At 42.5% G+C, this 14,329-nt stretch overlaps 1 protein-coding gene across 1 annotated transcript; it reads left to right on the top strand.

The window, feature by feature from the left end:
* The first annotated feature begins 13,075 nt into the window (after positions 1–13,075).
* LOC123446729 lies at positions 13,076–13,850 on the top strand. The gene has a single exon (XM_045123281.1). It carries the CDS (start codon positions 13,131–13,133, stop codon positions 13,797–13,799), a length of 669 nt encoding a protein of 222 aa, XP_044979216.1. The 5' UTR covers positions 13,076–13,130; the 3' UTR covers positions 13,800–13,850.
* Positions 13,851–14,329: the final 479 nt, after the last annotated feature.

Raw genomic sequence — 14,329 nt, forward strand, 5'->3', positions numbered from 1 at the left:
TCTCAGATCAATAACAGAGAAAGATTGATTCGCACAACACTTTACTTTCGTTGTTTCACACGTTATCAGCACTGCCTCTGCCAGAGAGAAAGACAGAGACATCACGGAGAAAGAAAGAGGTCAGAACATGGCCGAAGACTTGTCATCCCTTGCCTTTGCCTTCGCGCCCTTCATCCAGCGAGAAAGTCATCGCCGTCGCTTTCCTCGCTCTCAGGAACACCGTGCCGCACGGCGTCGTCATGGACTTGGCGTAAACAGTGGCCCTCGCCGCCGCTCTTTCACCAGGAACAACCGCCGTCGTGGAGATGCACGCCACCGTGGAGATGCACGCCACAGCAACCACCCGGTGCATCAGGCCTGGACTTCGGCTCCAGTCGCCGCCAACGTGACCGGACCGGGAACTCCTCCAACCGCTTTCTCCATCCCTCCAATGGAGTGGCTGGTTGCAGGGCCATCAGCCCCGTTCCTCGGAGAAGAGGAGTTGCTCACATGGCAGGCCCCGCCACCACTCCCATCGTACTGCCTGCAGCACCTCCCGTGCCCGGCACATACGGGCGCACCGTCGCGGCTGCCTTCACCGACGCCGTCGGACGAACTTCCGGAGCACTTCTTCCCTCCGGGATACGGCCCAATCCCGGAACTCCCGTCCCCAACTCCGGTTGCAGAAGAACTCCATGGCACCCCCACCGTCCCGGATCTGAACATGGAGGTCAAGGTGGGAGAGGAGGAGATGGAAGGGCACGGCTCTTCGTCGACACCGCCAGCACCACCCCTTCCTCCCACACCTCCACCAGAAGCACGCCGCATCCTGCGGCAGTTTGCCGCAGCCATGCCCCAAAACCGAGCCGCACTCCAGGGCGCATGGTCACCGGCGGCCCTCGGCTTCGCCGGCACCCCCGGGGAGAGCAACAGCGGCTGGAAACAGGCGGCGCGGGCTGCACCAGAAGGAGTGGATGAACGCCATGGGGAGGGGAGAGGAGAGCAGGCGCGAGATGCAGCAGGAGTGGCTGACCGCCATGGAGAGGGGAGTGGAGAGCAGGCGAGGGGAGGTGCCCTGCACCAGATCGAGTGAAGAAGGGGAAACGAGAGAAGAGAGATGGTGCGGTCTGGATCCAGATCGAGATGGGGAAACGGGAGTAGCGGCGCTGATGGGAAACCCTCACGTCTCGCTCTCCCTTATACTCCCTCTCTCGGTCGGTTCCCTGGGCCGAGCCCTTCTCCGCTCTCTCTCTCTGTCGGTGCGCTGGGCTCGGCCCCTTTCTCCTCCCTCTCTCTCTTTGTAGGTTGGCTGCTGGGCCTGCTTCTCCCCAAATAAGCCCAACAGGCCAAACATCCGGAAAAAAAAATATAGTAGAGGCTGCTGGTGTTTTGGCATTTCCATCAGGAAAAAGCCCATGCACAAATATATTGCATAGCAGCCTTGTTTTTTTTCTTTTAGTGTGATATATTATTGTATTTGAACCTCAGTTTATACTATGTCACTATTGTATTATAAATTTGTATATATTTAGACTATGTATCGTCTAAAATAAAATAAAGTCTCAGACTATGTATACATATTCTATATGATTGCCTGAGCATTTTTCAATATTTTTTTAGAATATGTAATTCTCAAGTACAACAATTTATTTTTACAATTCGAGTTTTGGGATCACAAGGTAGATGAGGCATCTACTGCATTTTGCAGATTATCCTCATCACTAAAAGAATATCTTCGAGTGCTCTCCTAAATATGCGAATTAATGTGACTACCTCGAATTTTTGCAAATCACAAGGCAATTGTGTGATCTACTGCATAATTTGCAGATTATCCACTCTCACTGTGAGGTCTACATCCAGTCTTTTGACAAGATGATTACCTTCAAAGTGATTTTGTAAAATGTAATATGACACAAAAGTAATGGACATATGAACATCTACTGGTCAAAACCAGAATATGCTCTTCATTACTATGAGATCTACACCGCAACGGTGAATATCTTTAAAGTGCCATATACATAAAATGAGATCTACACATATAAGTATAAAGCATCAGCTATACTTGCAGATTTTGCTTCATCAAAGCATTTGTTGTTACTTATATTTTACTCTCATAGTAAAACTAAATTATGCATGAAATTACCATGCAGGAAATGGCTGGCGTCATGCATCGTGAATTTTATGAACTTGAACTAGATGGTAGTAACTATTTACCATGGGCTATGGATACAAAGATAGCCCTCGAAAGCCGTAAACTCGGTTTCACTATCACCACACCCGATGAAGGCGCCGGAGAAATCCCCACGGCAGCCAAATATACTGCTTTAAGTTTCTTAAGGCACCATCTCCATCTGGACTTAAAGTTGGAATATTTGATGGAAGAAGATCCACTAGCTTTGTGGAACTCTCTCAAGGAGAGATATGACCAACAAAGAGCAGTTATGCTGCCAGAAGCACAGAGAGAATGGTCCCTCATAAGGTTCCAAGACTTCAAATCTTTGGCAGCATATAACTCTGCAGTTCACAAGGTTAACTCAAAACTTTGGTTTTGCAATCAAGCAATTTCTGAAGAAGACCTTATTGAGAAGACCTTGTGCACTTTCCACCCCTCGATGAGGGTACTACAACAGCAGTACCGTCAACAAAAATACAAAAAGTATTCTGAGCTCATATACACTTTACTTCAGGCTGAGAAACATCATGAACTTCTCATGAAGAATCATCAAACACGCCCAACGGGCTCAATGCCACTCCCTGAAGCACATGCTAACACTCAATTTACTAAAAAGTATGGGGGCAACAAAAAGAATTTCAAGAAATTCAATGGAAAGTGGAAAAAGAACAACAAGCCGAAAAGCTTTGGTCAATCTAAAGGTAAAGGTCACTTCAAGAAAAATGACCGAAACACCAACTCCGAGATTTGTCAAAGGTGTGGATGTACTAACCATCGTACTAGCAAATACCGAACTCCCAAGCATCGAGCGGATTTATACATCAAATCCACTTGGAAAGGCAAACAAATTCATGGGAAAGCCGAAGCTCACTTCAACACTTTACAACAAGAAGGAAACCTTGAAGCTAGCACTTCTCAAAGCGCTCCTAAGGAAACAAGGCAGAAGGATGAAGACCTTCTTGATATTGACAACCTGATGGTGGAATACACCCAAGACGCATATGGAGATCTCATATAATATCCGCATCACTCATTTGATGTTATCAGCTATTTTATTGTAATAATGGATGTTATAATTTGTATAACTCTAAGTAGAATAAAGTCCTACGGACCAATTGTATTATGTAGTTCAAACATAATATCATATTTCTATTTGTAACTGTAATATGAATACTTTGTATATGTATATTTATATGTGAGTAATATGAATATAGTTTCCTAAAATATTCTCTTACTCTATATAGATTTTACGGGAAATAATCCAATGGAAGAAGAATTATGTTTAGTGGACAGTTGTACCACTAACACAATTTTAAGGGAAATAAAATATTTCCAAACTCTAACTAAGAGAAAAGGGAATATTATGACCATCGCCGGTCGCGATGCATCAATTATTGGTTCAGGACGAGCCACACTTGTTCTACCTATGGGTACCACGATTGTAATTGAGGATGCACTCTTGTATCTTGAATCTACACGCACCCTCCTAAGTTTCAAAGACCTCAGATCAAATAATTTCCATCTGGAAACAATTTCTGAAAATAATTCTGAATATTTGCTTTTAACAAAAAGCAATGGGTCTAAGAAACAAATTCTTGAAAAATTCCCCTCACTTTCATCTGGATTATATTACAGTTATATAAAACCCGTACCACATGTTGCGTACAAAATAATTTTTCAAGATCTTGATAAATTCAAGACTTGGCATGACCGCCTAGGTCATCCTGGCATAGGGATGATGAGAAAAATTATTGACAATTCTATTGGTCACAACCTTCCAATGAAAAATTTCCCAAAATCATCAGATTTTGTGTGCACCGCATGTGCAACTGAGAAATTAATTATAAGACCATCTTATCTTAAGGTAAAAAGTGAGTCACTTAACTTTCTTGAACGCATTCAAGGAGATATATGTGGTCCAATTCAACCACTATCAGGACCTTTTAGATATTTCATGGTGCTCATAGATGCATCTACCAGATGGTCACATGTATGTCTATTGTCCACACGAAATCATGCTTTTGCCAAGCTAATTGCTCAAATTATTAAATTAAGAGCAAATCATCCTGAAAATAGGATAAAAACAATCCGATGGACAATGCCGCTGAATTTTCTTCACGTGCATTCAATGACTATTGCATGGCTATGGGCATTCATTTAGAACACTCTGTGCCTTATGTCCATACTCAAAATGGTTTGGCTGAGTCTCTCATCAAAAGAGTAAAATTAGTTGCTCGACCACTATTACAGAATTGTAATTTACCAGCATCTTGTTGGGCACATGCGGTATTACACGCCGCAGATCTAATACAAATCAGACCAACTGCATATCATACAATCTCCCCACTACAACTAGTACTTGGCACTCAGCCAAGTATTTGCCATCTGCGAAAATTCGGTTGCGCAGTATACGTACCGATATCACCACCGCAACGTACCACAATGGGCCCCCACAGAAAACTAGGGATCTATGTGGGTTATAATTCTCCGTCAATTATTAAATATCTTGAACCTCTTACAGGGGACCTGTTTACTGCCCGCTATGCTGATTCAATTTTTGATGAGGACCATTTCCCGGCATTCGGGGGAGAATCAAACCACAAAGAATGCCAGGAAATAGATTGGAATGTAATAGGCATTCAGTCCTTAGATCCACGTACTAAAGAATCTGAAACTGAAGTTCAGAGGATCATAGATTTGCAACACATTGCAAATAATCTGCCAGATGCATTTACTGACCATAAAGGTGTCACTAAATCGCATATTCCCGCTGTTAATGCACCAGAACGAGTGGAGGTACCAACTAAAACCACTAAAACCCCAAATGAGAGCAAGAGGGGGAGAAATCTGGTTAGCCGGAATATAGCTTCTCAAAAGCCTCCGCGGAAATAGAAGAAACCAACTCCTCTACCAGTAAATGAAATTCAACCTCAAGTTGAAGGACACCAACCAGATGCTCAACATCTTGAACCCAGCATAAATGCGCATAAAAACATAATAGCTGGGACATCGGAACACCATGACTCTATTGTTGTGGGAAATCACATAGAGTCTGGAGGTATAAAAGAAATTTCCATAAACTATATAGAATCAGGAGAATCATACAATAGAGAGACTACAATTGTTGACATATATTTTGCCTCTGAAATTGCTAAAACCCTTCAACTGGATCCAGAACCAAAGACCGTCAGGGAGTGCCTCAAGCGTCCTGATTGGCCTAAATGGAAGGAAGCAATTGAGGCAGAACTGCACTCGCTCAACCAAAGAGAGGTATTTTTCTCAGTAATACCTACTTCTCAAAATGTCTTCCCTGTGGGAGCAAAATGGGTTTTTGTTCGAAAAAGGAACGAAAACAATGAGGTGGTGAGATACAAAGCGAGGCTTGTAGCACAAGGGTTCACGCAGAGACCCGGCATCGATTACGATGATACATACTCTCCTGTTATGAGTGGAATAACGTTTCGATACTTAATATCCATGGCAGTACAAATGAGTTTATCTATGCAGTTGATGGATGTAGTGACAGCATACTTATATGGGTCACTCAAATCGGATATATATATATATATATATATATATATATATATATATGAAAGTCCCTGAAGGACTTAAAATACCGAATCCAAAAGCAAATCGCAACGCATATTGTGTAAAATTACAAAAGTCACTATATGGCTTAAAACAGTCGGGTAGAATGTGGTATAACCGACTAAGTGAGTTCCTTATTCAGAAAGGCTACTCAAATAATGATGATTGCCTTTGTGTATTTATAAAGAAGTCCTCAAATGGATTTTGCATCATCTCAGTGTACGTTGATGACCTCAATATCATTGGAAGTACACCTGATATCGAAGAAGCACGCAATCATCTAATGGCGGAATTTGAGATGAAAGATTTGGGAAAAACCAAATTCTGCTTAGGCTTACAGCTTGAGCACCTTCCCTCAGGAATTTTAGTATACCAACCTGCCTGTATTCAAAAGGTTTTGGAAAAATTTAATATGGATAAATCATATCCAACCAAAACACCCATGGTTGTCAGATCCCTTGATATGAAAAGATCCTTTTAGACCTCGGGATAATGACGAAGAGATATTGGGACCTGAGTTCCCATATCTCAGCGCCATTGGTGCGCTAATGTACCTTGCAAATTGCACCAGGCCTGATATTGCATTTGCGGTAAATTTACTAGCTGGACATAGCGCTGCTCCAACAAAACGTCATTGGACGGGAGTAAAGAATATCCTTAGATATTTACATGGCACAAAAGATCTTGGATTATTCTATCAGAAAAACCAAGATATGACTATGGTAGGATATACTGATGCTGGCTATCTATCTGATCCTCACAATGCCAGGTCACAGACAGGTTTCGTATTCTTATATGGTGGAACTGCTTTTTCATGAAAGTCAACAAAACAGACTCTCGTAGCAACCTCCACTAATCATTCTGAAATCATTGCATTATTTGAAGCATCAAAAGAATGTGTATGGCTTCGCAGGATGATTAACCACATTCAAACAGCATGTGGTGTTGGTTCATTAGGATCACCAACTATTATTTATGAAGATAATGTAGCTTGTATTGCTCAAATGCAAATGGGTTATATAAAAAGCAATATCACAAAACACATTTCTCCTAAATTGTTATATCCTCATGAATTACAGAAAAATGGAGAAATTGATATTTTGCAAACTAAATCATGTGACAATCTAGCAGATCTGTTCACAAAGTCTTTACCGAATTCAACATTCGAGAAATACATTCATGGAATTGGTATGAGACGACTTCGTGATTTGAAAAGTTCAGGGGGAGAAATCTCCTGAAAATATAATCCTTAAATTATCATCACGTAATGAATATTGTACTCTTTTCCTTTATGAGTTTTTTCCAACAGGTTTCTCATAAAAGGTTTTTAACGAGACAATTAAATACAAGCATTGATGCATGCCATATCATATTTCTCCTTATATTTTTCCTACTAGGTTTTAAAGGAGTTTTTCATGGCACATCTCATTGCACTCTTTTCATTATGAGTTTCTTTGAAATTTTCTCTCATAATGTTTTTAATGAGGCAATATCTTCATTAAGATCATATGCTATACTTTCTATTTTTCCTATGAAGGTTTTTAAAGGAAAGTGTCTAAAGCATATTTATTGTCCTCTAAAACTCACTAATAATTTTCTCCTTCTTTGAAGGTTTTTCTCATATGAGTTATCAAGAGACAATAATCACTATAGGTTGTATCATTTTCTCCTTATCACTTTTTCCACTGGGTTTAAAGGAGTTTTAACAACATATCTATACATTTCTCCTCATATTTTTTCCCACAGGGTTTTTGGGGGAGAATCTCAAGAATTGACTGATGAATATACAAGGAGCTTTCAATAATGGATTACTCAAAACGGCGTTGTACAAGGGGGAGTTTTACGAACCGACTAAATTAGCGAACCGTCATTAGGACGTGATTAGTCCTTGTTAATCTAAACGTTGTACGGACGCATCCGTCCGTACGGACGCCTTTTTGTACAGACACATTTTCCACTCGCGTCTCAAATCCTTGTATAAATATCTCAGATCAGTGACAGAGAAAGATTGATTCGCACAACACTTTACTTTTGTTGTTTCACACAAGCAAAGTGCCACTTCAAAATTTCACGTACATTTTTTAGTGGCACAAACCATTTTTTATACTACAAACATGTTTTTACATTGCATAATTGCTTTTCATAAATCTCACATACATTGTATTTGAAGGAAAGGAACGTTTTTCCTTTTACTGATCTGAATATTATTTTTAATTGTGCTAACATTTTTAAAATTCATGGTTTTAAGAAAATACATTTTTTTAATATCTATTCATTTAAAAATAAATATAAAATAAAAATAAGAAAAATAAATTTACGTGAGTCCAACCCAGTGTCAGCATAGCCAACCCACTTCCCGCTCACGCGCGGGCGAGGGCTAGTCCTGCGCTGGGCCGGCCAAATTACAGTATCGCATGAGATGCTGCCACCGAAATCACTAGTTAATTGGAAACTGCCGTTTAGAGGAGCAACTAATTAGCGAGTACTCCCTCGAAAGCCTCCCAGCAATCACTCTCATGCATTGTCAGTTGACGCGTTCTCAGTTGTCGCCACGTGTCGCATTTTGATTGTTTCTTTTGGATTTTATTTTATTTTATTTTTTCGCACGTGTTTTTAATTTTTTAGGGTGATTTTTTCCGGGGTTTTTTTGATGTTTCAGTTTTCCACCGATCTTCCGTAGCTTCTGGACGAAAAAAATAAAAATAAAAATTACGCGATAAAACGCATTTTTTTCAAGAGACGCGGTTTGTTTCCGTGAGAGGCACGGTTTTGTTATCGCGAGTCGGAAAGGAAAAAAGACACAGTTTTGCTTTCACGAGAGACATGGTTTTACCTTCGTGAGAGGTACGGTCGTGCCTCTCGAAAAAGAAAAAAAATGTTTTCTGCTTGTTTTTTTTCGCGAGAGGTTCGGTTTTGCTATCAAGAGAGGCATGACCGTGCCTCTCGGAAAGGAGAAAAAACACGTTTTCTATTATATTTTTTCCCCGCTAGAGGCACGATTTTGCTTCCGCAAGAGGCGTGGTTTTGACTTCGCGAGAGGCACGGGGCACGGCCGTGCCTCTCGAAAAGAAAAAAAACGTGTTTTCTGCTCTCTTTTTTTCAGTGAGAAGCACGGTTTTGCTATCAAGAGAGGCATGGTCGTGCCTCTCGGAAAGGAGAAAAAACACGTTTTTTCTATATATTTTTCCCGCGAGAGGCACGGTTTTGCTTTCACAAGAGGCACGGCTCAGAAAGGAAAAAAACATGTTTTCTATTTCCTTTTTCTATCGCGTGATGCATGATTTTTTGTTCGGTTTTATCGTGAAAAAAAGTCATCAAAACTTATTAACATGAGATCTAGTTTTGAAGATCCCGACGCGAAAAATCCAACGATGCAAACGGTTCGAGATTTGAACGCATGGTTTAAGAGATAAAATGTTTTAAAAATAAGAATCTACGAAAAAACGAAAAACTAGCCACTTGTCTCAAACTGAGGGGTGAAAGTGATCGCTTGTGGCCTCGGCCTTTGCCAATGGGCTGCGGCATCAGCTTTGCAGCGCTGCGTGAGCAGCCCGGAATTGACCGACTCGTGACGGCGGTCCCGGCTGTGTGGATGAGACGACAATTCAAAAAAGCAGGCAGCAAAAGATAGATAGCCCTCTGTAACCAAATCAATCAATAGTGTACACTTACATTTCACATTACAAATTACTACTACTACTCTACTTACTTGGGCCGACTCACTGTATCTAGGGGAAGGTTTCCCAGCCTTTAGTTACAAAATAAATTTGTTCATTCATTCATACATTCACCCCTTTTGACGTACAACATCCGTAATTCATTCCGTGTGACTTGCAAACCACATCAACCGATCGACTTATATTAACAAGTGAAACAAACAAATCCACTGGACGTTCTAGATGTAGATGGAAAAGGGATTACGTACGTTGTTTCTTACTCATCAGCGGCCGAATTTCTTGTTGCGGATGTGTGTAATCTTTTGCGAGTTTGGATGTCCATCTGTTTCACAAGACCTCATAAACCTGTCGTTGCAGCCAACGAGTTTAAGAGACTGTGGTAGCGTCGGAAGCGACCGAAGATTCACACAATTGTAGATCCATATATAGTGTCTTGACAGCGCTAAGGTGCTTCATATTGCGTGGCAAGGCGTTCCAATGGCAGCCCGTCAGAGAGTGAGACAGCTTACGTACGGAGATGAATCATGAATGAAAGCCTCCAGTTTAGGAGCAGGTCCTGGCTGGCTCCATCCGAAGAGAGTAAGTTCTTGCAGCTTCTCTCCATTCTGCCTACCCACCATCCACTTTGGGTATGTTACCAAACCTTTTTAGAAAAATATTTCAAGTTTTTCAAGCCCCATGGCCACGGGAGGACAAAGGCCCTCAAGAACCTCTCCTGCAACTTCTGAGTTTCCACCGAATGACAGTGAGAGACATGTGAGCCGTTTCTCGGCAGCTAGATCGAATTCAAGAGCTTCCTCTCTACTTTTAACCATTTCGAGACCAGAGATGTAAAGTCTCCCACTGAGCCGCCGTTTATCGCTATAGACAATTCAGCGCCCCCCCCCCCCCCCCCCCCCCTCCCTTAATATAAGAAAAGAAAAAGGGACGAGCGAGGAGAAACACCGCTAGCCACTGCGTTAGCTTCACCTACTTAGAGGGAAAATATCTGGGTTTTCATTCTTTTTTACATTTTTCTTTTTACTTTCGTTTCTTTATTTTTTTCTTTTCTATTTTTTTTCATTATTTCTTGCACTTTGTTTCTCCTTTTTTGGTTTCTTGCATTTTGTTTCTTAAATTTTTTGCTTGCTTTTTTATTCTCCATTTTTTATGTTTGTTTTCATTTTCACTCTACATTTTCACATGTGTCAAAAATATTTTCTAATAAGTGATCAACACTTTTTGTATACACTGAGCGCTTAAGAAATATTTTTTAAATACTTTTTCAATATTTATATAACTATTCAACATTTTCCAATTACATGTTGACATTTCTGAAATACAAGTTTACCATTTTTTTAATATTAAACAATATTTTTATATAATTTTCCAATATTTTTAATACATATTTAACATTTTCGAATAAGTGCCAAATAGTTTTTTTATTTATTCAAAGCAATTAAATACTTGTTAGAAATTATTCAAAATTATTTATTTAATGTTATTTTATACATGATCAACATTTTTGCAAATATTTGTTGAACATTTTTAAAATACTTGTTCAATAATTTTCAAATGCTTGTACAACATTAGATTTCAAATGCTTCATTAAAAAATTTATAAACATGATCAACATTTTTGAAAATACTTCTACAATACTTTTAAAATACCTATTCAACAATATTAAATTCTTGTTCAACATTTTTCAGATAATTGTTTAACATTTTCTAAATATTTCAATAGAGTGTTGTTGATAATTTATACATTTAGAGTATTTAAAGTATAAACAAAAGTACAAAGTAAAAACGGAAATATAAAACATAAAAAACGAAAAAAGAAGTTTGTGGCCTCCCATGCTAGTGGACGAGCCTTTCAAAAACGATATTAACATGCAAAGGAAAATCGTGCCTCTCGCGAAAGCAAAACCATGCCTCCCACGAAAGAAAAAAATAAAAAAGCCTTTTTTTCATTTTCGAAAGGCATGATCGTGTCTCTTGCGATAGTAAATTCGTGCCTCTCGCGAAAGCAAAACCGTGCCTCTTGCGAAAAAAAAAACATATTTTTTCGTTTCCAAGAGGCACAGCCGTGCCCCTCACGAAAGCAAAGCCATGCCTCTCGTGAAAGAAAAATATAAAAAAAACGTTGTTGTTTTTTCCGTTTCCGAGAAGCATGATCGTGCCTCTCGCGAAAGCAAATCCCTTCCTCTCGTAAAAACAAAACCGTGCCTTTCAAAAAAGGGAAAAGCACATTTTTTTTGTTTTCGATAGACACGGGTCGTGAAAGCAAATCCGTACCTCTCATGCAAGGAAAATCGTGCTTTTCGGAAAAACGCATTTTCATGCATTTTTCTTAAAAAAATCGTATAAAAGCTAAAAATGACAATCAGAACACCGACAAAAAAACACCTAAAAACAGAAAACAGGTGTGGAAAACTAAAATCCGAAAAAATGTTTAGAGGACCATACGTAGTGACGGCTGAGAACGCGTCAAGTAACAACGCATGGAAATGATTGTTGGGAAGCTCCTGAAGAAGCGCTTGCCAACTAGTTGCTTTCCCGCACAAGGCACAACTCGTCTCGCATGAGCAGTCTCAAAAAAACAAAAGTATTTGGATCAATCGGTGGATCTCGCGAAACGTTGAGCATGTCGTATGCTCAACACGTGTCCAGCAGACCCACTTTGTCTCTCAAACATCAAACCTCCTCTTATCCAGTCATTTGCCCCAATCTTTTGCTTATCCACGCTCGTACAAATCTCTCCACTGTTTCCAAACGCAACTCCATTGTAGATCGGACGAGCGTGCAGGCAACCCGAGTGATGCGTGCCGGCCATGCGGGAATTGGAAGCCGCTGGACTCCACCACCGGCCTCTACAAGGCATGCCGCTTCGGAGCCCGCTCCGCCGGAGCCGACGTACTCGAGCACCGGCATCCATGGCTGATAGCCGCCGCAACAAGATGCATCGGCCATCTGTTCGCCACGGGAGTTGTTGCCGACACGGCGTTGGTCCTACGGTGCTAGTGCTGCGACCGAAGGACATTTCTGCAACATGATCCTTGTTGTTAAAAAATTATGCAACATTATCTTTGTTTGAAATAAATTCTGCAACATGCTCTTTGTTGCAAAAGTTTTTATGTAACATGATTTTGCTTTTCAAAAAAATCTGCAACATGCTTCTTGTTGTAAAAGTCGCAACGTAAACTCTACTGCAAAAGTTTCGATGACCTCATCTATGTTGCAGCAAACATCTACAACAAAGTTTGTTTGTGCAACTCGATCATTGTTTCAGAAATTAATTGGTTTAAAGATATTCTACAACAAAGCGATTTTTTGTGCAATTCGATCATTGTTTCAGGAGTTAATGGATCGGGAGAGGCAATCGAACCGCGTGCTAGGAGGTAGATCTGACGGCACGTGGATATATCGAACGATCGTCGAGACGACGGATGTTTAATAGTCACCCTCGCAAAACAGAAAGCTCGTCTCGCCTGACCAGCCTAAAAAAAGAGAAAGCTCGTCTCGCCTGACCTGCCCAACATTTTACGTTTCTTCTCCTCATCTAAAGTCTGCAGTAAGGTTTACGTTACCGGGCTCAGTTTCCAGCGTCGCGTCGGCAGCTGGCCAGATCCGTTATGTACGGCCGCGCCGCGCCCACCCCAACGCGCTTGCACGCCCTCCATCCCCCGACCTTGCACTGCACCACTGGCTAGTCACACTCATCAGACAGCGCCTCAGATGAGTGGTATGATGGCTGCAGGGAGGAGTAGGATGCTCGTCCCTCTCAGGCCACGGCCGCTCTGGCAGCAATGGACCCTCCTCGCCGGCCTCGCCGCCGCCTTCACGGTGACCCTACTCTCCATCGTGCTCCTACTCTCCTCCCTTCCCGCCTCCTCCTCCCCACTACCCCGCCGGCGCCACGCCATCGACACGAGATCCACGACCTCGCGTGGCCCTCCCGCACACTGCAGCGCGATGGGCGCGAGCCTAGGGGAGTTCGGCGACATGATGGTGTCCATGCTCCCGAGGGACCTCGCTTTCACCGCCTTCGTGCCCTCGCCGGAGTCGTTCCGCCGCGTCCTCAGGCTGCGCCACAACGACAGCGCCGCGGGGCTGAAGCCCAGCGACGACACCTACGCCGTCGTCTCTCGCGTGCTCGGCTTCTCCGCCGTGCCTCGGCGCCTGCGCTCCGAGGACGTGGCTCCGCGCGGGACGGCGCGGCTCCTGGGCCTGGACTCCGTGTCCGGACTCAAGGTGCGCCCGTGGAGGGACGTCGACGGGGCTCTCGTCGTCAACGGCGTGCGGTCGGAGTGCGTCGATATCGTCAGGGACGAGACCGTGGTTCATGTTATGGCGGGGGTCCTCATGGACGCCGAGTTCGAGCGATCTCTTTCCCTTCAGAATTAGAGGATTGATCCATGATCAACCTCATATTAACATCATTCGAAATTCCCGAAATTCCTGATGAAATTTTGGAGCACCTACGTGCCTGAAAATTTCAGTCATTTCAGTCACTTTAATTTTAAGCTATCAGGAAGGTGATGGATCCCGTGGATCTTAGGCTACATGTGTTCGGTATGAAATAGTAGATTATTACCTTGTGATGAACTCGATGAGCTTCCTCCAGAGACCGTCGTGAGGTGGTGACGACGGTGGGGAAGGAGAGAGATGTGGTAGCGGCGGCGATGGACTTCCCATTGCTTCAGTGCTACCCTCTGGATCGGATTAGGGTTGAGAGTGGGGATACTAGTGGCGGCGGCGAACCTCGTGTCCTGTGCCATGGTCCCCACCTTCTCTATATAGCACTGCGAGACAGGGGCCCACCAGCCTTGCTTGGGCTGGACGCCCCCGATCAGGGCGTGGGTCAAGGTTCCAATGGGTCGTTGGGCCCATTGAACGAGAGATCAACCTAACATTCTCCCCCTTGATCTCATCAT

Source organism: Hordeum vulgare, chromosome 4H (genome assembly GCF_904849725.1).
Source record: "Hordeum vulgare subsp. vulgare chromosome 4H, MorexV3_pseudomolecules_assembly, whole genome shotgun sequence".
Lineage (NCBI taxonomy): Eukaryota > Viridiplantae > Streptophyta > Magnoliopsida > Poales > Poaceae > Hordeum > Hordeum vulgare.

Excerpts from the sequence above, each read along its gene's own strand:
- LOC123446729 (XM_045123281.1), top strand. The coding sequence starts at position 13,131 with ATGAGTGGTATGATGGCTGCAGGGAGGAGTAGGATGCTCGTCCCTCTC.